Source organism: Danio rerio, chromosome 25 (assembly GCF_052040795.2).
Source record: "Danio rerio strain M-AB ecotype USA chromosome 25, GRCz13ab, whole genome shotgun sequence".
Lineage (NCBI taxonomy): Eukaryota > Metazoa > Chordata > Actinopteri > Cypriniformes > Danionidae > Danio > Danio rerio.
In genome coordinates, this window is record NC_141045.1 from 6,905,001 (window position 1) to 6,929,883 (window position 24,883).

The 24,883-nt window shown below is 36.7% G+C and overlaps 2 protein-coding genes across 2 annotated transcripts in view; both read right to left on the bottom strand.

Moving 5' to 3' along the window:
* Positions 1-16,386, bottom strand: part of snx22 (sorting nexin 22) — a 17,977-nt gene extending 1,591 nt beyond the window's left edge. The window contains exons 1-2 of the mRNA NM_001045374.3: positions 16,244-16,386; positions 2,760-2,948 (exon numbers count right to left, since the gene is read on the bottom strand). Of these exons, the coding sequence (NP_001038839.2) occupies positions 2,760-2,948; positions 16,244-16,333 (279 nt within the window). The 5' untranslated portion in view covers positions 16,334-16,386. The remainder of the gene's footprint in view (positions 1-2,759; positions 2,949-16,243) is intronic.
* A 6,253-nt stretch (positions 16,387-22,639) lies between these two features.
* snx1a (sorting nexin 1a) overlaps positions 22,640-24,883 on the bottom strand; it is a 33,957-nt gene continuing 31,713 nt past the window's right edge. Inside the window, 2 exon segments of the mRNA NM_001128671.3 lie at positions 22,640-23,809; positions 23,895-23,966. Of these exon segments, the coding sequence (NP_001122143.3) occupies positions 23,759-23,809; positions 23,895-23,966 (123 nt within the window). The 3' untranslated portion in view covers positions 22,640-23,758.

The window sequence follows — 24,883 nt, forward strand, 5'->3', positions numbered from 1 at the left end:
TTATTAGAAATGCAGTAAAAACAATAATATATTCATTTCCTTTCGGCTTAGTCTCTTTATTATATTGTGAAATAATAATTATTTTTACAATAAATGTTCTTGTAATTTGTAATCTTGTAATAAATGTAAATTATTACTGTTACTTCAAAGCTGAATCATTACTTTCCAGAATCATTACTCCAGGCTTCAGCATCACATGATCCTTCAGAAATCATTGTCCTAATTATTTTTTTTCAATTATCATTATAGCTGAAGTTTATTCATTCATTCATTCAATCTCTTTTCGGCTTAGTCCCTTTATTATTCTGGGGTCGCCACAGCGGAATGAACCGCCAACTTATCCAGCATGTTTTACGCAGCGAATGCCCTTTCAGCTGCAACCCATCACCGGGAAACACTCATACACTACGGACAATTTAGCTAACCCAATTCACCTGTACCACTGTGGGGGAAACTCCGCACAGATACGCCAACTGATCTAGTCGAGGCTTGAACCAGCAACAGGCGATAGTGCTACTCACTGCGCCACCGCGCAGCCCCAAGTGAAGTGTATTTATAAACTAATTTCGAGAGGATCACCAGCTTATGATTGATCATGGCTGGTACCGCATTAGCCAATTCATTATTCACCAATCAGACGATTCCGAAGTATCCATAAATAACTTAAGTTCCACACCACAGTCATCTTCGTTTTGAAAAATCCCCCCTTCCCCCCCTACTCCTCCTTTCCTAGATGGCCGACACTGAGGCAACAGTGCTAACAACTGGGCCGCTCAGCAAGAACGCTTCTGGTTCTTATCAATACCAAGCCAGTGGATGTTTCTGTGTGGCGTTTACATGTTCTCCCTGTGCTAACGTGGGTTTTCTGCGGTTTCCTCCAACCATCCAAAAACATGTGACTTCAGTTAATTGACTAAATCTAAATCGGCATTATAGATGTTCTCATAGTAAGTCGTTATCGCTTCATAGCAATCCCTAATTTAGCTACAACAGCAGGGGAGTTCTCGAGATCTACCTGAGCTCAAACTCCCCCTGCAAACGGGAGGGAGCCCCAGGTTCAAGGATCTTATAAGCTCGGAGCTCTCTCCCAGGACAGCATGCCAATCAAGCTTTATAAATCAATCATCAGCTAAGTGTGAACTCTTGAATTAATGTTGAAACTGTTAATATTTCATCAGAAGCCATGAAATCCATCCACCCACTTTAGCACTCTTTGATAAACACAAGAGTTTTGGGGATTATTTATGGGTGGAATCAATTTTAATGTCTTTACTGACACTTAAACAGGTTTTCGCTGAATAAAATTACTATTTAATCTTATTTTAAACAACTGACTGACTCAAAAACTCTGGAGCTGAAGTTCATGTTAACAGAGAGCACATAAACATCCTATTTATTCCATTGTATTATATTAATCCCAATCACACACTCATACTCTTGTGGTATAGTGTGCATAAAATGTGTTTAGTGTGTGATTTTTCTGTATTTTATTTCAGTGAGGAATGTAAACAATAATGGTCCTAACATGTTTCCTATTTTAGATTTTTACTTTCCATAGCTTCTGGAAATCCTAAATGGTCCACATATTGACAAACAGACAACTGTGTTTACATTAGCTATGACTGAATTGTCTCTGGCGAAGCAGTGGCACAGTAGGTAGTGCTGTCGCCTCACAGCAAGAAGGTCGCTGGGTCGCTGGTCTGAGCCTTGTCTCAGTTGGCGTTTCTGTGTGGAGTTTGCATGTTCTCCCTGCATTCATTTGGGTTTCCTCCGGGTGCTCCGGTTTCCCCCACAGTCCGAAGACATGTTACAGGTGAATTGGGTAGGCTAAATTGTCCGTAGTGTATAATTGTGTGTGTGGGGATGTTTCCCAGAGATGGGTTGCGGCTGGAAGTTGGCAGTTCATTCCGCTGTGGCGACCCCAGATTAATAATGGGACTAAGCCGACAAGAAAATGAATGAATGAATGAGTTGTCTCTAGTTACAGTTCTGGAATAGTTTCATGAGAAGGAGGAACTGTTCATTCATTCATTTTCTTGTTGGCTTAGTCCCTTTATTAATCCGGGGTCGCCTGAGCGGAATGAACCGCCATTTTATCCAGCACGTTTTTACGCAGCGGATGCCCTTTCCCATCTCTGGGAAACATCCACACACACACACAACGGACAATTTAGCCTACCCAATTCACCTGTACCGCATGTCTTTGGACTTTGGGGGAAACCGGAGCACCCGGAACGCAGGGAGAACATGCAAACCAAGGTTCGAACCAGCGACCTTCTTGCAGTGAGGCGACAGCACTACCTACTGCGCCACTGTGCCGCCCAGAGCCAATAATATCGCCATATTGAAGTGGTCTATAAAACTTTCTCAGGTCACAAACAAAATGTAGACAGTGTCAGTAAACATACAGCCATTTACTGTATGTTTGTCTTTCTATTTATAAATATTAACAAAATGTGAACCAGTGAAGTTTTCAGAAATATGCTTGATATGACCCAGATGCGCAAAGGTTAAAGCCAACCAGACTGTGTGCAAAATATATCCCACAATGCGGAGTGTGCTCAATATAAACCCTTCGATTACTAATATACTTTTTAGCGCTACATATATTAAAAACTCCTTCAGTAGTCAATATACAGTTTATCACAGCGTTGATATGAACTAAAATTATAAAAAAATATATATAATAGAGCTAAATTTAACATCACAAACTTGTAAAAATAAATAAATAAATAAATAAATAAATAAAAACAGTCAACCTGGATGTAGTCCTCGAGTTCTTGTCGTCTTTGCTCCAGCGGTTTGGTTCGCAGATGTTGGTTTCTCTTGCTGGGGAAATCAGGAACTCGCAGAATCTTCTTCACCTTCCTGTGAAGCGTCTGAAACTCGCCGTGTCGCCGTAAAACAAAGTGCTTCCTTCCATTGAAGAGAATCTCCACCCTGAAGAGCTGTAACACGAGAGAGTCCATGTCATTAAACCAACAGTAAACCACTTTAATACTCCTTTGAGAACACTGTATAGTGGAGGTTTTCCACCAGGAGGAGGCGCCAGCGCTCGTCTAGTAAAGCAGAGCATTAGCGCGCCCTCTAGAGCACCAGCTGATATTTAAAATGAGCCAGTGTTGCCAAGTCAGGGCTACTTTTATGTAGCAGGTTGTAAATGGATCGATAATGGATTTCCATTGAAAATTGTTTACAAACACCAAAGATGCGAGCTACCTCATCAAAAGTGACTGGTCAAAAGTGTAGTCTTAATATAGGTCACGCAAGATAAGTTTACACAGGGTAAATCAGCACAGGCGTGGCAGTTCTTCAGGTAAGATCACACCCTGAAGCATTCAAAGATTCTGTATATACTTTCCAGGGTCTTTATTGTCTCGGACACAAAGAAATGTCAATGTGACGGATCTAAAACCTCCATCTTCAGAGATCCTGAAAAGAGCAACAGCGTTTTTACTACATATATCAGAGGCATTTCACATCCAGTGCTCAACATAAATGAGTATGGAGGACCAGGAGTGCCAGATACAAATAAACTGAGGAAGCAAATTATCAATTTAATAATCGAAGCATTAAAATGTGTATGAATAAATAATTTAAAATGGACATTTACAAATGGTCATATTCACAAAAGTTATTTTCAAATGCATTGTTTTATTAAATTTAAACAAACACTTTTAAATATGTCTATTTATTTGTTCATTTAAATTGTGATTTATTTATATATATATATATATATATATATATATATATATATATATATATATATATATATATATATATATATTAATGCTTTAATTATTAAATTGATAATTTGATTCTTCATTTGATTTCTAACAAGCTCTCCTGGTCCTCCATAGAGTACACCCCATTTTTAAATGAATATTTTTATCCATTTCTAAGTCAATATAGGTCATATATTTTAGTCCATTTAAACAAAACAGATTTATTCAACAGAAAAATTTATTAAAATAATATTTTAGTCACCAAACATATTTAGAAATAGAAAGATAATACATTTAAATGTATGCAAAATATTGGAAAATCAAACTACAGACAACAAAATATCAACAAAAATTGTATACTTTTCAGATTTTTTGAATTTCTTAGATATTAGAGAATATTTTCTCTAATATAAGGGCCATTCTTCGTCTATGGGCACTTTTAGCCTTGTGAAGTTAAGTAAAAAAAACTTAGCGTAAAATTAATGTAACAGCCTCATAAGTTTAAACTATTTGTCTAGTTTTAAGATCTGTAAGAGGACAAACTTAGATAAAAAGAGAAACATTTTTTCCATGGTGAACTGAACAAATGTCAATTCCACCACATGTCAATATACAGCTTATTTCAAAATGAAATAAATGATGGCAGTCAAACATTGTCTAAGATCATTTTTGTATCCAGTTTACCCAATCTTTCCACAATATATATAAAATAATCATACATTTGTCAATGAAATAAATGAGTTGTGTGCTGAATTGTACACCTGTCACACTCTAAAATGTAATATTAATTTAATTAGAGGCTTATTAGAAAATAAATATATATTAAATAGAGCATGAACTCATACATTGCGGATACACTTTTAATGTGATGAGAACTTTTAAAATATTTTGTTTAAATGTGTGTGGTGATGGAAATGACGGTGGTGGAAATGACATTTCAACAGTTTATTGTGAAAAAATTAAAGATGGCTTCACCGATTAGCTTTGAATTGATGCTAGCCTTTCATAAACACTCTTATTTACCCTAATTTTGTTTGGTTTTAAAAACATCTTTGAAGGTACAACATGTTTGGAAATGATGTAGAATAAATGTATTTCCTTATCAAGACATATATACAGTTGAAGTCAGAATTATTAGCCCCCTTCGAATTTTTTTCTTCTTTTTAAAATATTTCCCAAATGATGTTTAACAGAGCAAGGGAATTTTCACAGTATGTCTGATAATATTTTTCTTCTGGAGAAAGTCTTATTTGTTTTATTTTGGCTAGAATAAAAGCAGTTTTAATTTTTTTAAACACCATTTTAGGGACAAAATTATTAGCCCCTTTAAGCTATTTTTTTCGATAGTCTACAGAACAAACCATCGTTATACAATAACTTGCTTAATTACCCTAACCTGCCTAGTTACCCTAATTAACCTAGTTAAGCCTTTAAATGTCACTTTAAGCTGTATAGAAGTGTCTTGAAAAATATCTAGTAAAATATTATTTACTGTCATCATGGCAAAGATAAAATAAATCCATTATTAGAAATGAGTTATTAAAACTAATATGTTTAGAAATGTGTTGAAGAAATCTGCTCTCCATTTAACTGAAATTGGGGAATAAATAAACAAGCGGTCTAATAATTCTGACTTCAACTGTACTTTAATTTTTCTTCAAGTGTTGTAGATTAAAATGTAAATTCCCTCCATCTTGAACATGTTTTCAGATGACACTATTCATTTTCATAGAAACCACCTAAATAATCTTTAAGTCAAACTTTTTGAAGCGACATTAGTGGTATGGTGGAAATGACACTGATACTGTGCGACAGCTATAATTTGTATAAAAAATAATATTAATAATAGCCTCACATTAATAACTATAAAATATCTAAATTATTCCACCAGTGCTTAATTAAGATACAGTAATAGATACCAGATAAATAATAGTTAAAATTGTTATTTTCATTGTTGAAGTTTAAAACTCTGCGTGTGCAACAAGGTGAAAACAGTGATTTTGACACCTAAAAGGAGGTTGAATAATATGAAAAAAAAACATAACAGAAAGCTAGCAATTTTTTAAAAAGTAGGTTTTATTATTAGTTTGACAAAGAAAGAGGAATTTGAACAAATTTATACATATGCTTGATTATATGATCAAAGGACATAAAAGTATCTGTAGTTGAAGAATTACCCATGAATTTGGGTGTACTAATTTTGGACCGTTATCATTAGTTGTTTTGTTCGATAAACTCCAGGTTTCATTTCAGTACTGACTAATAATATGCACAAATATAATATCGTGAAGCATCCTATAGAAAATATCAATTTAAATGAGGGATTAGTGAGGGGTGTACTCATATATGCTGAACACTGTACATCTCTAATACTGGAAAAAGTTGCAAAAACGGCCACCGTGCCGCCTTTACTTTAAAATTTACTGTACATTTTTTACAGTGCACTTATATTGTCATTTATTTTGATATTTATAATTAATGTATTTATATGTAAATGCACAGCTTGTAATTTGTAAGTCATTTATACGTTTTTAAACTTGTCAATGAATAATCATTGTCAAGTTTAACAGTTCAATTGGATGTGGTTCACACAAACCTGTTTATAGCCTAGTGACTTTCATATAAGATCAGCCTGAGTATGCTAAAGTTTTAGAGGAGCATTAGTAAACTAAATTAAAAATGAAACGGCTCTTAAGTTTTGAAGTCTCCGCAGTAGAGTTATTTACTGTGCTGAACACAGTTGCTTTAGCACGACTTGTTAAAACACGCTTGAGAAACAAACATTTTTAGCCGGAGAAATATTTGAGGCTTTGAGAAGTGAAAGCCGGAGCTCACAGCGGGGAAACGTTTGGTGGAACTGAATGTTCTGTGTTCTTTTGTTATGGGCGGAATACGGGAAACTGTTCATTCTCAGATCTCCTTACACACTGTGGCCTAAACACACACACACACACTACTGCAAGGTTATCCAGCGTCCGTTTTACACAGCGGATGCCCCTCCAGCCACAACAGCAAGAAGGTCACAGGTTTGAGTCCCGGCTGGGCCAGTTGGCATTTCTGTGAGGAGTTTGCATGTTCTCCATGTGGTTGGTGTGGGTTTCCTCTGCATTCTCCAGTTTCCCCCACAAGTCCAAAGACATGCGCTATGGGTGAATTGAATGAATTAAATTGGCTGTAGTGTATGAGTGTGTGTGAATGTGAGAGTGTATGGGTGTTTCCCAGTACTGAGTTGTGGCTGGAAGGGCATTCACTGTGTAAAACATTTGCCGGAATAGTTGGCGGTTCATTGCGCTGTGGCGACCCCTGATAAATAAGGGACTGAGCCGAAGGAAAATAAATGAATTAATAAATTTTACCAATTTTGATTGCCAGTAAGACTGTGAATTTACAAGTGCTCTGTAAATTAATAAAAAAAATTCATTTAAATAAAAGAAATATAAAATGTGGGTGGGCAGCTCGGTAGATGAGTATCTTGGCACACTTTTGGCTCATTAGAACCAACTGAGCATCGTATCAACGCTACAGCCTACCTATGTCAAAGCGCAAATCATCTCAGACTGGTTTCTTGAACATGACAATGAGTTCACTGTACTCAAATGGCCTCCACAGTCACCTGATTTCAATCCGATAGAGCACCTTTGGGATGTGGTGGAACGGGAGACTCGCATCATGGATGTGCAGCCGACAAATCTGCAGCAAATGCGTGATGCTATCATGTCAATATGGAGCAAAATCTCTGAGGAATATTTCCAGTACCTTCTTGAATCTATGCCATGAAGGATTAAAGCAGTACTGGGTTGGACCGGTACTGCTTTAATCCTTCGTGGCATTGATTGCATCGATAGTAAGGTGGCCAGTGAGTCTATATATATATATATCATTTTAAAACATAAAATGTATTTTAAAGGGCCATGAAACCCCCTCGTTTCAGCAGGGTGTTTTCACACCTCTATTTTGGAAAAAGTCAGAAAAGTGGGCGTGTCCAGCTCTGTTTAGGGGGGAGTGTCGGAGGAACTAAAGTGGGATGGTGTGGGAGTGTCTATTTGTGCACGCGCGAGTTTCAGAGTCAAAATACACACCCACACAGACAGGAGAAATTGATGGTGTTAACCTACATGGACATCTGTAGTCGAATTATTTGCCAAATTATTAAATGTTGGACTTTAACTGCAGTTTGGCTCTTTCATTCAGGGAATTCATTCATGCCTCTCGCGACAAACGAGATATTTGATTCGAGGAACTGCTGCAAGCGTGTATTTTTCATGCAATGTTTGATACATCACAGCGAATAAGAGAAAAAAAAAAACTCTGCATTTCCCGGAAACTTAGATGCACACGGCAGGTAGTGTCACAAAGCCGCGTGTGTTATTCCGGTCACAAAATGCGGTGCTAACATTTCTGCACTCAGTGCAATAGTTAACTTAATTCGATACGAACAAACTGAATAAACAAAGAGCACTGGTCGCTCACTTACCAAATCTGTAGAGACAGGACAATCACCAGCAACTAGAGCCGCGTCTTTATGAAGAGAAGACTACAAGCAAATCCAGATTTCAGCGTTTGCAGATGAGAACAGCTCTCAGGTAAACAATAATCCTCCTTAGACACGTAAGTTATTTTTGTCGCGCGTCGCGTACACTGTTAATCCACACGTGATCCAGATAAGCTCTCACAGAGAGAAAATGAAAACGAAACTTAACAGCAACAAAAACTATAAAAGCAACACTTCACGCTTGTTTTGCCAACACAACGTGGCGTCTTTGTGGTGTAAACACGGTGACAATAATGAATATTAATGAAGTTGCACAATAGAGCGCGCTGATTGGTTTGACCCAAGCCTTACTCATGCATTAATGCAACACACTGTAAGACATAATAAGACTCACTCTGGCACAGGCGTCCAGTCTGCACGCTGGAATACAACGCTATTATGTCATGACCGTGACGCAGCTTCAAAAATTCGTTTCAAACAGGAAGTACGAATTTGCTTGAAATAACGCAAAAACAACCAATTTACACTTTTTAGTGAAATATAGGTGTCCTAATAGTGTCTTTAGCAGTGTGGGACACATATACGACTGTCAACAGCTCAAAAAATGTGTTTTGGTGTTTCGTGACCCTTCAAGATTTCTTTTCTGCAAAATATTAATAAATGTTTTATGTAGATAAATAATAAAATATATATTTAAAATATACTGTAAATAAATATTTATTTTAAGTAAAAAACTAAACTTTGCAATGAACATTTCTGAAAATTATTTTCTGTTCCACGTCCAAAGCTACAACCTCAATAACAATTCATTTAAACAAATCCACATACATATATACCTTTAAAAATACAAAATTGATAAAAGTTAGTGTCCATTATGTATAAAATATATATTGAATCTAATTCACTATAATTTTATTAAAAGACAAAAGCAACCAAAATATAAACACTCACATTGTGTTAAGTGTCATCCATCCATCCATCTTTATCTGTCTGTCTGTCTGTCTGTCTGTCTGTCTGTCTGTCTGTCTGTCTGTCTGTCTGTCTGTCTATCTATCTATCTATCTATCTATCTATCTATCTATCTATCTATCTATCTTTATTTGTCTGTCTGTCTGTCTGTCTGTCTATCTATCTATATATCTATCTATCTATCTATCCATCTCTTTAAATCTGAATTCGACACAGTTAGCTGTACATTTCCAGTCCATATAACGTCTGGGTTTGTGTTTTTGCAGGGCGTTCAGGGTGAAGTGAGTTAGCGCGGAGCATTCCTGCTCAACAGAGACACGAGTCTGTTTTGGCCAGCAGATTGTGATCTCGGGGGTCATGAGGACTCAAATTAAAGCCGGTTTCTCGCTCTGATAGAGCTCTTATTGTTGCTGATGTTCAGATCAGGATATTTCCGCTAGGATGAAGAGTTCGCATACAGACCACTCTATTCATCTCTAGTACAGTAATACTCATATGAATCGGCTGTGACCTGCTACCTCTATTCTTCTGTACTTCTGCAGTTCTCTGTGTTGGGAGATGTTTTCATGGCCTGTTGAGTCTGACAGGTGTGTGCGTGCGTGCGTGCCTGCGTGTGTGTGTGTGTTTGACTGACATCAGCATGTTGTGGTGTGGTTGTGATTCAGCTGTGATTTAACTCTTCTACTTTTAGCAACACACACATACAGCTGCCCCTGTTAAAGTCGCTCAATCAGACTGAAACCCCCATGCACAGCTCTATTTCTGATGGTAAACTATAAATATATAAGCAAATAAACATATTTTTGGGAATGGTGGGAGTGAAATGGGCACATTCTAGTTCTGGGGCCTCATGTACAAAGACTGGCGTTGAATTAATACTAAAACATTGCATACGGACAAAGCTGTAAATGTGCGTACACAGTAAAAAAATCAGAAACACGGAATCCCACGCATATTCTCTTTGTACATCCGAATGAACGTGAAACTGAGCTCACGTGCACGAGCGCAAAACCCCTCCCTGCCTCCCCCCCGAATAAATATGCTAATGACTCCACTTTGGCAAAACCAAATGAAAAAGCAATGGCAAAAGCAAGCAAGAGAAAGTTCACAGAATGTGAATTGGAGGTGCTCCTATCAGAGGTAGACCAGAAAAAAAAACTGTGTTATTTGCAAGTTTGTCCTCCGAAATTAATAACAAAAGAAGAAAATAGAGTGGGAGAGTTAAGCTGACGTGGTTAACACAGTGGGGTCTGAACATCGCACTGTGAGTCCAATGTAAAGATGCAGGTTAAAAGGAGAACAGCGGCGCACCGTCAAAGTGTGGACCAGGGGATGCTGAACTAACACCCTTTGAGGAGAGAGTTGCCTCAATTGTGGGCGACACTTTACTGTCAGGAGTAGTATCCGTGTCTATGGGAGACACAGATGTATTAGAAAAGCACTTTGTATCAACGCTGCGTACGCACTTAAACTTTGCATACGCCAGGTTTCACACTCACGTTTGGATTTACTAACAATGAAACGAACGTGGGAATGTGCGCTGGTCCTCTTGTGTTTGTTTGTTTTATTTCCATTGGCGACTCCTAGAGGCAGTTGTGTTAAATTGCACACTACAAAGTACCTTGGAGCTGTGCAATGGCAGCTGTGTGGGACGGGACCATCCGCATTTCTAGAAGGTATATAAGGTTTCCACACCATGCAGTAGACCAGCCAAACATTAAAGCGCAACTTGCAGCGGTCGTTGTCTTTTTTTTAATGTAATCGGAGCGATCTTGCATTCGTGAATCAGAAACACTTGCATTTAATAAATGTGCAACTAAAATATGATGCACACACTTATTAATGATTCCTATTTGTCTTCCTCGTGATGAAGAGTGGACAAAAATCTGATATGTAGGGGGGGGGGGGGGGAGAGTTCATCAGCGCTGGATTTGAACAGAGTTCATGCTCGAACGTGTCACAACATGTTGCCATGTGCTTTACGAGCTACGCCAATCACACTGCTAAAGACACTACAAAATTTTACACCTTTACATCGCACTATTTCTTTTTTAATCCACTTTTTGTTATTAATTCCGGAGGACAAACTTGCAAATAACACCCCTTTTCTCCGGTCTACCTCCGAAAGCAGCACCTCCAATTCACACTCTGTTCAGAGTTTATCTTTTTGCTTGCTTTTAACATTGCTTTTTCGTTGGGTTTTGCCAAAGTAGAGTCATTAGCATATTCATACGGGGGAGGAGGCTGGGAGGGGTTTTGCGCTCGTGCACGTGCGCTCAGTTTCACGTTCATTGAGATGTACAAAGAGAAGATGCATGGGATTCGGCGTACGCAGTGTTTCATACATCTACATTTTTTGTTGCGTACGCACATTTACAGCTTTGTGCGTACGCAATGTTTTAGTATTAATTCAACAAATTTGTATGAGGCTCCAGAACTAGAATGTGCCCATTTCACTCCCACCATTTCCAAAAATATGTTTATTTGCCTATATATTTATAGTGTATCATCAGAAATAGAGCTGTGCATGGGGGTTTCAGTCTGATTGAGCGACTTTAACAGGGGCCGGAGTTTGCATCCTGAAGGGCATCCGCTGTGTAAAACATATACTGGAATAGTTAATGGTTCATTCTGCTGTGGCAACCCCTGATAAACAAAGGGACTCAGCCGAAGAAAAATAAATGAATGATAATTATTAATTCATAAAGTAAATAAGCTTCCATTTCATTATCCTATTAAGTAATATCTGCATAACGTTAACTAGAGGACACACAGGACATCTTTGAAGTGTTGTGAAAGCACAGCCTCTCTCTTTCCTTCACTCTTGGCTTCTGCAGTTCTGCAAGCAGCTGGACTCACAACACACTGCTTCTACTATTTACAGAGATCTCACAGCACTACAAATGCTGTAAAACCCTCAGATCATCCAGAACTAAAGGTAAAAACACTCAGATCCCTTGTTTAAATCAGTCGAGATGTCCTTAAAACACAATGCGTCTGACATGTTCTGTCCTATTCCTGCTCCATTCATTCCTGTAAGTGACGACAGCAGATCGGTCTCTGTTTCATAATTTTTCCTCAGGCATTATAAAAAGTGAAGACACACTTTTAAGGGATGTGCGCAAGTAACTTGTTAACACTGTTTTTAAAAAGACGTTTGGCTTCTTTTATACACTACATGACAAAAGTCTTGTCGTCAATCACAGTTGGAAGAGCAACAAATAGTAACTTGACTTCTTTTTGATCATTTGGAAAAGTGGCAGAAGGTCGATTTTTCTGATGAATCATCTGTTGAACTGCATCCTGATCATCACAAATACTGCAGAAGACCAGCATAGAGCCAAGATTCTCCTAGAAATCAGTCAAGTTTGGTGAAGGAAAAAATCATGGTTTGGTGTTACATTCAGTATCGGGGCGTGCAAGAGATCTGCAGAGTGGATCAAGACATTTGTGCTGCCCATTACATTACAAACCACAGGAGAGGGCTGATTCTTCAGCAGGATAGCGCTCCTGCTCATACTTCAGCCTCCACATCAAAGTTCCTGAAAGCAAAGAAGGTCAAGCTGCTGCAGGATTGGCCAGCCCAGTTACCAGACATGAACATTATTAAGCATGTCTGGGGTAAGATGAAGATAGGAGGGATTGAAGATGAATCCAAAGAATCTTGATGAACTCTGGGCTGCAAGAACGCTTTCTTTGCCATTCCAGATGAGTTTATTAATAAGTTATTTGAGCCACTGCAGAGATGTATGGATGCAGTCCTCCAAGCTCATGATGAAGTCAGACACAATATTCATTCCTGACTTTATATTCTATACTGGACATTACTTCTGTTAAATGAAAAGACCGTACTGTTCTAATTAAACAATTAATAATCAAGGCATGATCATATTTTATTTTAGTAAAATAAGCGTAATCTAGAGGCCTTTGCCTTTCATATAAGCCACTTCTGATACCAAATGATCAACTAGAAGTCAAATTATTATTTGTTGCTAAAACTTGTATAGGTGACGAGACTTGTCAAGTAGTGTAGTACTCCAACATAATTAAGGCTTGTGTTGTTCCAAATTTTGGCTTCTTAAAAAAATACACCGCTGCAATGCAAACAAAACCTCTAACAATGTTTTCTTTCAACATACTAAAAATAAAAGCGCACACAAAAGTATCCATCCGCATGCAGAAGGTCATGTAAGTTATCTAGTGCAATAATGTTGCTAAAGTCCGCTTGCATATTATATTTCTACACTGTTATAAAGATGCAGAAGTACAAACAGTCATACCAGCAAGGTTTTTATTTGTTTGCATTCCTTGCTACAACCTAAAAAGAAATGCTGGGTTGTTGTAACCCAACTCTGGGTCAAATGTAGACAAAACCAGCAGCTGGGTTAAAAAAATAACCAATGTTTACTTAACCCTTTAACTGTCCCACCAAGAAAAAAATGTTTTGGATTGCATTTTTTTTAACTCTTAATGTCGCTATTTAACACACTCGAGGCTTTTTTTCCAACACATCCCATAATTTCTAAAATATCAACCTCTACCAAGTGGTGGATATGTCGTTTTTTGGTAAAAGTAATGGAATTAATACACATAAAATTAAAAAAAATCTGAAAATGTGAAGTGTAAGAATATAATCAAAATAATACATTTTTGAATACTAAATCATCTTTATTATTTGAAGTATGCCATAAAATATTTCAGATTCTCATTTGACACGTTTTCTTTCTTTTTTTTTTTTTTACAATAAAACCAAAATCAAGTGTAGTAGTGCAACAGGATTATGTTTGATCTTTTTTGTAAATCAACAATGCTGTGTGTGTAAACCATTAGGGCTGTGCAAATACTCAAAATCGAATCGCAATTTGATACGTTGCGGTTGCGGTTAGTTAATCACAGGAGGCTGCAATATAAATGTATATATACAGTATGTAAACAAAAATAACCAATAACATCTTCAAAACCAATCCTCTACTACGCTTCAGAAAATTAAACATGCTAGATTTTCTGCGACATTATCGTGAGGCATCGCAGACAAGGTATCAGTTGTCGTGAATTATGCCACATAACATGAGAATAAACGATTGAATCTTATGTCACGATGTACATTTGTCATGTATGACTCCCCACATCACCTTACGTCAAGGAAATCATACCGAAATCTTGTGATCTGACCGGGCCTTCATAACTAGCCAACGGAGTAAGCACACTTTTGTTTTGGTAAATAACAGCTGAATGGAAGTTCGGCTGCACATGTATTCACCATGGTATCTTTAAGTGAGGTAAAGTGGGTTTTATATTTGCACATTAATTCAGTGACAAGCTCAACTCACTCCCTATATTGTTTACCATGGTACTTTGAATATTCGGTCTGAAATCACATGCAAGTATGACTTGAAAACAACATTAGCTCAATTTATTTGGCTGTGAACAATGTTGGAGGCTACTTTGACAATCATTAGCTACTGATTTGAGTTCACTGTTTCATCGCATCCACTTCCAATTCTCATGTGCACATTTTTATTTGTGCTTTATAAATTGTGATTTCTGAGGGAAAATTACACCTATTTTTTCAGCATGAAGACATAATCTAAAAGACAAAAAAATGTACAGTACCAAACAGAAAAAGGTGAATGATATAATGTAGTGTAACATAGTTAATTTAAGTAATAACAGTGGCTGAATGGGAGTTTGGCTGCAGCTATATTTACCATGGTATCTTTAAGTGAGGTAAAGCTGGTTTTATATTTGCACATTAATTCAGTGACAAGCTCAACTCACTCCCTATATTGTTTACCATGGTACTTTGAATATTCGGTCTGAAATCACATGTAAGTATGACTTGAAAACAACATAAGCTCAATTTATTTGGCTGGGAACAATGTTGTAGGCTACTTTGATAGTCACTAGCTACTAATTTGAGTTCACTATTTGATCGTATCCACTTCCAATTTTACGTTTAGATTTATATTTGTGTTTTATGAATTGTGATTTCTGAGTGAACGTTATACCAATTTTTTTCAGCACGAAGACAATTTAAAATAGAAAAAAACTTTACAGTACCAAACACAAAACTGAACAATATCTTGTAATTATTTATTATACTTCACTGAGGTAAATAACAGCTGAATGGGAGATGGCGCACTTATATTTACCATAGTAAGTTTAATTGAGGTAAAGTTTATTTTATATTTGCACATTCTTTCATTTACAACTTGTGACACGTTCCCAATATATTGTGCTTTGAATATTCGGTCTGAAATCACATGCAAGTATGACTTGAAAACAACATTAGCTGCTCTATTTATTTGGCTGTGAACAGTGCTGTAGGCTATTTTGATAGTCATTGGCTACTAATTTGAGTTCACTGTTTCATCTCATCCACTTCCAATTTTCACATTTAGATTATTATAATTCTGCTTTATACATTGTGATTTATGAGGGAAAATTACACCTATTTTTTTAGCATGAAGACAATCTAAAAGACAAAAAACGTACAGTACAAAACAGAAAAAGGTGAATGATATAATGTAGTGTAACATAGTTGATTTAAGTAATAACAGTGGCTGAATGGGAGTTTGGCTGCAGCTGTATTTACCATGGTATGTTTAATTGAGGTAAAGCGGTTTTTATATTTGCACATTTATTCAGTGACAACTTGCTTCCAATATTGTTTACCATGGTACTTTGAATGTCTGAAATCACATGCAAGTTTGACTTGAAAACAACATTAGCTCTATTTATTTGGCTGTCAACAATGTTGTAGGCTACTTTGATCGTCACTAGCTACTAATTTGAGTTCACTATATAAAAAAACGTTTGTAAAGTTATATCATAAATGGGAAAGCTCGAATGTGTGAATATAAAACCAACTTTACCTCAAAAAGTTTTGCCTATACTTAAATGAAGCCAAACGAAATTCGAATAAATGAACTTTCAGCTTCATAAAGATTAATGACAATCACAAAATCACGTGCTGAAAAATGTCAAACTCACGTTCGCGGTCAATAATACACCGGTTTAGGGAACTACAAACATAAAGAGTTTCTGTCTGACTTACTTTGCGCAACTTTCCCGTCTCGTCCACTTCCCTCATGAGAGACGGAATGAAGACCTCGATGACAGGAGACACACACTGATGGTCCAACATCTCAAACACACACACACACACAAACTAGACTGAAGCTCAGCTCGACTAAGAGTGTTGTGAATGCTCTCTGACGAACAATCCAGCGTGGATGGATCTCCAGAGCTCCTCCCTTTCCAAACACCACACCACACGCGCGAGCACGCATACGCACGCACACACACAGCTGAGGGTAATAAATAAAGCCATTCATTCAGAACGACACGCTGATTAGGGTTTATGAACATTGTTAAAGACGGTTTAATGCATTAAATAATTAATTTGTCCGATTTTTTGTAAATAAGTCGTCATTGAATGCCCCGCCCTCAATTCTGCTAGCGAATCACGATGCGTCAAGCGCTGTGACATTAAAATATTCATGTATAATTTTAGATTTTCCCATTCATAGTCATTAAAAAGTTTTTTTTTTTTTTAAGTTTTCAGTCATAAACTAAACCGCTATGAGGAGAATCACAATGAAAACTATGATTTTAAGTGAAGTAAAATATGAATAAATTAATAAATGAATAAATGAAGGAAGGAAGGCCGATCCCCCAAAGATGCAAAAACAAACAACAAAGAAATATAAAATGTTCATGGAATGTTGTTAATGTAATATTCATTCATTTTCCTTTGGCTTAGTCTATTTTATCATCAGGGTTCGCCACAGCGGAATGAACCGCTAACTTATCCAGAATATTTCACCCAGCAGATGTCTTTCCCGTACTGGGAAACACACATACACTGAGGTGAATTTACCTTATTCAATTCACCTATAGCGCATGTGTTTGGACCGTGAAGGAAACCGGAGCACCCGGAGGAAACCCACACACCAACACAGGGAGAACATGCAAACTCCACATAGAAATGCCAACTGACCCAGCCGGGACTCAAACCAGCGACCTTCTTGCTGTGAGCCTAAATAGGTGAATAAATGTACAAGATACTGATGACCAACAAGATAAGCACTGTGTAATTCGCCTAAGAAGTCATTTATTTTTGGTATAGGTCAGTCGGCGGCGAGCAGGCCCGGATTAAGAACTCAGGGGCCCCTGGACACATTGTCTTGTAAGGCCCCCTACCACCCCTATAGTTGAATTTAAAAAATAAGAATAATGTAATAATTTTTAAATAAAATTAATCTATAATTTGTTGCCCACAAATTTAAATAAATGCTATATAGTACATATGTATTTATAGTCTACAAAGATTTAACTTATTTTTCAAAGCATTGAATAAAAATATTAATAAAACTATATATATATATATATATATATATATATATATATATATATATATATATATATATATATATATATATGTATGTGTGTATGTATATGGTATTTTAATGTATTGCTTTTACAAACTTATAAAGCATATTATTGCCATGGCATATAACGCACAATGCTTCTCCAATCCAGTTCTATGAATCTGAGTTCTATCAATCTGAGTCTTTCATAATACAAACACTGATTTACTGTGTCTCTCCTTCTCTCCCTGTATTTTCTCCACTCTTCTCGTGAAGAAGACTTGATTATAAACCTAAAAGTATCCGAAATCACAGACACTATACCTCTTCTCTCCCGTCTCTCTCCTCTTCTGGGCCTTTCTCTCTCTCTCTCCCTCTCTCTCTCCTTTTCTGTCTGTCTCTCACACGATGAATCCAGTCCTCGATGCGCTGCCGTTAGCCTCCTCCGCCTGGTTTAATGCTAGCTTCTCATCATTTAAAGTTACCATAATGTCTTCTGTACCCTCATTCTCCCTATCATAGGTCTGTTTAAAGATGGTGTGTATGGAAAATGCCTCAATGAAGATGCCTCCTCTCTTCTTTCTCTCGCGTTTGCTAAATACACTTGTCCACTCATTTTTGATCTATGACAGATATAACGTTATACTACAGTCCGCTCAGTTTAGTGCGGGTTATTACAAAACTGACGTTTCAGCGCTTGACCAATTACAGCATTCTGTTTAGTTAAAGAAAAAAAGGCAGTTTAAATATAATAATAATATTAATGTGCTATCGCGATTTGTTTGCTCAGAGGAAATACAGTTGTCTGAGCAATATAGTTTTTGCAGAGAGGGAGGAACCTACAATAAGGCTAAACATTATTTAATACCCACGAGACACTTGTGACTTTATATCACATTTACATTATTTTTAAAAAATGTTTTCTTCCTGATAAAAATAAATATATTTCCAATCTGATATGTAATGGGGAGAAAAAAAGTAGCACGAGTTCAGCTGATGGTGGATTCGAACCGAGTTTATAATTTATCGCGCCAAAAGATGAACCTGTGCGCGTTACAAGTGCGCCACTGCGGCTGTTATGTTTAATGGCTCTTCACTCTTCTTGTCTCTATCAATCAAGCATCGACGGGCGTAAACCCTGAAAAGCTTATTCCAACTAGACGCGCTATTTGCAATTAGCGAAAAAAGACACTCCGAAATTGTCCTTTTTTTTCTCCCCCCTCGCAGGGGCCCCTAGTGCGAACGGGCCCCTGGGCCTGTGCCCATAATGCCCATTGGTTAATCCGGCCCTGGCGGCGAGCATCAGCAGTAAACCTGACGTCCTCAGCTCTTCTGTCTGAAAGGAGAATAAACGAGCATCACATGATTTCCTATGACACACGAGCATTCATGCATTTACCGCTGACTAAACACACACATTCCAGTCTGAAGAAAACACACATTCCTGATGCTCAAGTGCTTCTCTGCTCCACTTTTGACCTTTTGGAAAATAAACAGGGTGTGACGATTAATTATTAATCAGATTATATTAAAAGGATTTGGGTAAAATATTAATTTTGTAATATTTTTTACCACAGTTAATGTTCGTCAGATGGAAATTTACGATGAGAGTAAATAAAATTGGCCATTTACGATAAGAGTACTGAATGATGTCAAATAAATACTGAAAAGGGAAGACCTGCTGGATCACTTCCTTCTAAAAGCCAATGTGTGAGTGTGTGTGTGTGTGTGTGTGTGTGTGTGTTTCGCTTTCAGTAAAAGACAAATATTTGAAAGTATTAATGCGAGCATGACCAGTGTTCACTTAGCACACATAATCTTCTTTAACAAAGCTGAAATAAAATATAGACAAGACAAACAAAAATTAGATATTTTTTCTTCAAAGAAATAATTACAATACTAATACATAGTAATACATTTTGTGCGTTTAAAATTATAGTTGTGCATACATGAACATTATTTTTAACTTCAAATTAAAAAAAAATTAAAAACAAAAGAAATTAAATATTAATCAATAATTATATAAAGGTGTACACACATACCAATGATGATTTGAATATTAAAAGTATGACAAATAAACAAAATATTTGTAAAAATATTTTAAAGTGACAGTTTTACTTTTGGCATTGGTTATATAAAATGCAACGTTTGTAATAATAAACAGAGCCAAAAAAAAAAGCCAAATACGTGTAACCCACCGGTCCTACTGCACCCAACCTGATGTGAGCTGGAATCAAACCGATGATTCTTTGTATGGGAGTCTAAAGTCTATGGCCTCTATAGCGTCTGTTGCTAGACCTTCTTTAGAGGTTAAAGGAGTTAAGTTTACCTGCATAGCACTTCGCTAGCTGGCCTCCATCACACTCACACACCCCTAAACTTCACTCTCATCCCGGACGAGCCCCCACGTGTAACCCACCGGTCCTACTGCACCCAACCTGCTCGGGGGTGCGTTTCCCAAACGACATAACTCGCAGGCTAAACTGTCATAGTGCGATGCATTGTTTGGGAAAAGAATTATGTAGTGACGAGTTTTTCCCAAAACCTGTCGTTTCTCTGTCGCAGATCCATCATTTGAACCGTGTTAGGTATTGCGTAGAACGCCCATTATTATGCTCTAAATGGGGTGGAGTAACTATTACTTTAGAGAAGAACCCCATAATTTATTAGTGCAAGTTCTATTATTTTACATGCGCACGCATCAGGAAAAAATCAAGTGTTCGTTTTGGTCCCACTTTATATTAAGTGTCTTTAACTACTATGTACTTACATCAAAAAAATAAATACAATGTACTTACTGTGTTTATAATGTATTTGAGAACACTTGTGGTGCTTTTGAGTTGGGATAGAGGTTGGGTTTTGGACAGGTTTGGTGGTGTGGGTAGGTTTAAGGGTGGGTTAAGGTGTTAAGGGATGGTCAACAGAGTATTTAGAAATTAATTACAAAAGTTAATAACAGATGTACTTACATACATTCATTTAATCAAGCATAAGTACACAGTAAATACATGTATTTACACAATAAGTACATTGCAACAAACTTTTAATTCCTGTGTAAGTACATATTAGTTAAGGCCACTTAATATAAAGTGGGACCTTCGTTTTAGTATAACATGCACTTGTTTTCCATATTTATTGAAATATAAATGGCACATATAGGACCCGTGTTTCCTTCACAAATATTATCGAGAACATTACATATTCTATTGGAAATTAACATAAAATCACTTACAAAAGCTAACACCTATTCTAATATCATGAATATATCATAGAAATAAATAAATAAATAAATGAGGCGATTTATTTAAAAATTAAATTTAATATTTATTATTTATTTAAATCCGGCTTTAATAACAATATTAATAGCATTAATAATGATGAGCTTTGGGGACGTAACATAGCCTAAATTCTGCTTTCAATTATTAGATCACCTATAGCTTTCGTCATGACCCACGACTGTGTTCAAAATGACCTCAATGTTTTCAAAGCGCACTGCGAAGGGACCACAATTGTAAAAAATACTTTAAAAGCAAATTAGACCCAAAAGAAATGACTTTATGGATTTTAAAAAATTTTATGGGGGACAATCACAGCCAGGAACTGTAGTTGAAAAGCAACAAATCAGCATCCGTTTTCCTTTGGATGCTATACAAAACAGTCATGAGCGTATTGTTTTGTTGTACTTATAATGTCCTTGGAGAATTAATATAATTTCGGTTTTACATTACTTATTTTACTTAATTATTAGTAATTAAGGCCACTTTATTAGGTACATCTTACTAGTACTGGGTTGGACCCTCCAGGGCTCAACAATAAGGACTGCCCGATGGCCCACAGCTGGTGCGAGAGATGCTCAGGACAGTAGACAGAATCGTTACTGGCCCAATCGGGTCACTAAATTTCAATTTACCTGCTACTATTTGTCAATTGTGCACAAATACGATCTTAGAATCGAGCTTTTAAGTTGCTTTTAATTTGTGCTTTTAAGTCTTTGAATGCTGCCTTCTCTGTGAAGTCGTGAACCACATTGGTCACACTTTACAATAAGGTTCATGAGTTAATGTTAATTAATGCAATTACTAACATGAACAAACAATAAACAATACATTTACTACAGTATTTGTTCATGTTAGTTATCGTTAGTTAATGAAAATGCAGTAGTTCATTGTTAGTTCATGTTAACTCATGGTGCATTAACTAATGTTAACAAGCATGGACTTGGATGTTAATAATGCATTAGTAAATGTTCAATTATGATTAATAAATGCTGTACATGTGTTGTTCATGATTAGTTCATGTTAGTAAATGCATTAACTAATGAACCTTATTGTAAAGTGTGACCACAACATTGCTTTTCGTTTGCTCTTATCTGATTGGATGTTGTGAGCACGTTATTTTTTTCCATAACCTGGTAAAAACCAGTACAGCAAAGGAAAAAAAACAACAACATGTGTTTACATGGGTACAACAGGGCGAAAAAAGTGAAGTGATGTGTTGCATAGTTTGCCGTTACTTTTAAGTCAGTCACCTTTTGTTTTGCAATAAAATACCTGCACATTTTCCATACTGCAATATTTTACTGCTAAATATTTTAATATTTCTAAAATATTTAAATTCTGGATTCACAGACATTATTTTTGACACATTATTTAAAATATGTGGCTAAGAAATAGCAATTCACTTTTTTTTTGGTGGGGCCAGTGAAAACTTTGGCAGGGCAAGTAAAAATCTGAACCACAGGTCCAGTTGGGCCAGTAGAAATCATCATTAACGTTGAACCCTGCCCTCTTTAGCCTTCAGAACTGCATTAATCCTGTGGCATAGATTAAGTTATTGGAAATATTCCTCAGAGATTTTGCTCCATATTGACTTGATAGCATCAGTTGCTGCAGATTGGTCGGCTGACATCCATGATGCGAATCTCCAGTTACACCACATCCCAAAGGTGCTCTATTGGATTGAGATCTGGTGACTGGAGGCCATTTGAGTACAGTGAACTCATTGTCATGTTCAAGAAACCAGTCTGAGATGATTGCGTGTTGAAACTGCAATAAAAAAACTAAACGATTTAAAACTCACAATCTCGGTATTTGCAATTATTAAATCTTTATTTATTTTCCTCAAAAGAAGTGTCCATAGTGAAAAAAATACCCTCCCACCCCCTTTTTTTCTTCTAATAAACAAACATTTGATTATTATGGCACCTAATGGTGAAGTCAATCCTGTTAACAACATCTGTGTCATTACAGCAGGGCCAGAAACACCATTCAATGAAGCAAACTAATACAAACGAAACATCCTAACATTATAAATGACCATGAATCTAACAGCAGCAAAAACAAATCTGATGTAGAAACGATGTGATTATTATTAGTAGAGTAGCAAATGTTTATTAATCATCATAACATGCCATAATCGAGTGAATAACACGCATATCGCTTTTGACACGGACAAAAATAACATGTTGGCGTAAATGTCAACAAATGGAGGAAACGAGCAAATAAAGAGAGAAAAATATGTGTTTAAGACTGAAGTGCTGCTTGAAAGAGCTTCGATGTTGATATCAAACGCTTCAGAAGTGCGTTAATAAATGCGTTACGTCTTAAATGTACTGAAACCATAACTCTATTCAAGATTTAAAGTGATTCTTTGTGTAAAAACAATGAGCCAGCAACATAAGAAAACAAACGTTCATGATTTTCCACAATATCCAGCCTATTTTATGCCAATAATCCATTATCATTTACTACATGATGTTTAAAAGTGTATACATTTATATATTTCTCTCTCAATATTCTGGATATCTAAAATAAGTCACCGTTTATCTCGCATGAAGTGGCCTAATGGGAAATCTGAATGAATAGAGAGCGCCCTCTAGTGTAAACCATTGGCAGTAACAAATCCCAGTGAGTGATAAACGAGAAATAAAAAAAGATTTGGTTGCATACAGACGAGGAAGACAGACCCACAACCAACCACCATGCGTTTACATTCCCCAAATAATCAAGACTCAAATGTAGTAAGAAAATAAAGGTGAAGATCAGATGGGAAAGAAATAAAATATACAAAGTTAGTCGTTGGATCGGAGAGCGGCCGGACTGATGAGTTCCCTTTGCAGCTTGATTTCTCTTGGTTTATAGGCGAGAGGTAAAGAGTGAAGAAGGCCTCAGTCATGGGTGAGTGTGTGTTTCTGTGACGCCTCACGCGATTGCTTTCGCCTCGGGCAGAAACGCCTCCCAGTATTTTATCAGCTGTGGGGAAAGAGAGTAAACGGTCATCCATGTTTGTGTAAGTTGTAACACGACCGAGTGAAATGATTTCCAATGCGTTCAGTACCTGTTGTTGCGAGTGCAGCAGTGACTCCAGATACTTGATGATTTGTCTTTTAAAATCTCGAGCTTTCTCTTTCTGTGAGGAAAGACATAACAAAAGTATTTAAACGACCTCATTAAGCCTTAAATTGAGCTTATTCTGTAGTGCGAAATTTCTAATTGAATGAGAGAAATGACTAGGAATACTCAAACTACTTTCATTCATGACTATTTATGAAAAGTAGAATAATATAAAAATTAAAATACATATCTGCTTGCAACATTAAGCAGCTTAACAACTGTTTTTTACATCTAACGTAAGTGAATGAGATTTGAAGTCCCGAGACAAACACATGTACGAGACGGTGCAAGTCATTAGAATGAAGAATGAGGTCAATAGAGGCAACTGGTTTAATTTAAGACCTTTATCCTTATATTTAAAGGTTTATATCAGTTTAAGATGCACAAAAGAAAGCAAACTTTAATTACATTGGCTGGATGATGCTAAAAATACCTCAAATAAACTTCTTCCAGAGAAACTTTAATATCTGTAACTCCTCCGAGAGCTTTCAAGCTACAACCACCAAATTTGGTTCAGACCTTCAGTTGGTTTTGGCTTGGGTGGTTGTATCTTTTTCCAACTGATCGGACTTTCAGTCTTTCTAAAACTGACAATCAAAACCAAAATCTAATCATAAGCCCCTTTCACACAGTGATACCGGTAAATATCCGGAAAATTTCCGGAAAGACTTTACCGGTATATTGAAAAAAGCGCTGTTTACACAGGCGAGGACGTTACGGAAATTTTCCGGAAAAGAGCATTCACACATCCATCCCAAAATACCGGTAAATTCTGACATCATTCACCACAAATGAGCTTTAAACGGCTGCGCTTGTATTTGTAAACATTTGACTAAATTACAAACTCTGTGGATGATCAATATTGTGAACAACTTTCGCAGGATCACTTTCTCATGTCGAGATGTTCATAATATGTGCGTGTGCAGGCGCTCA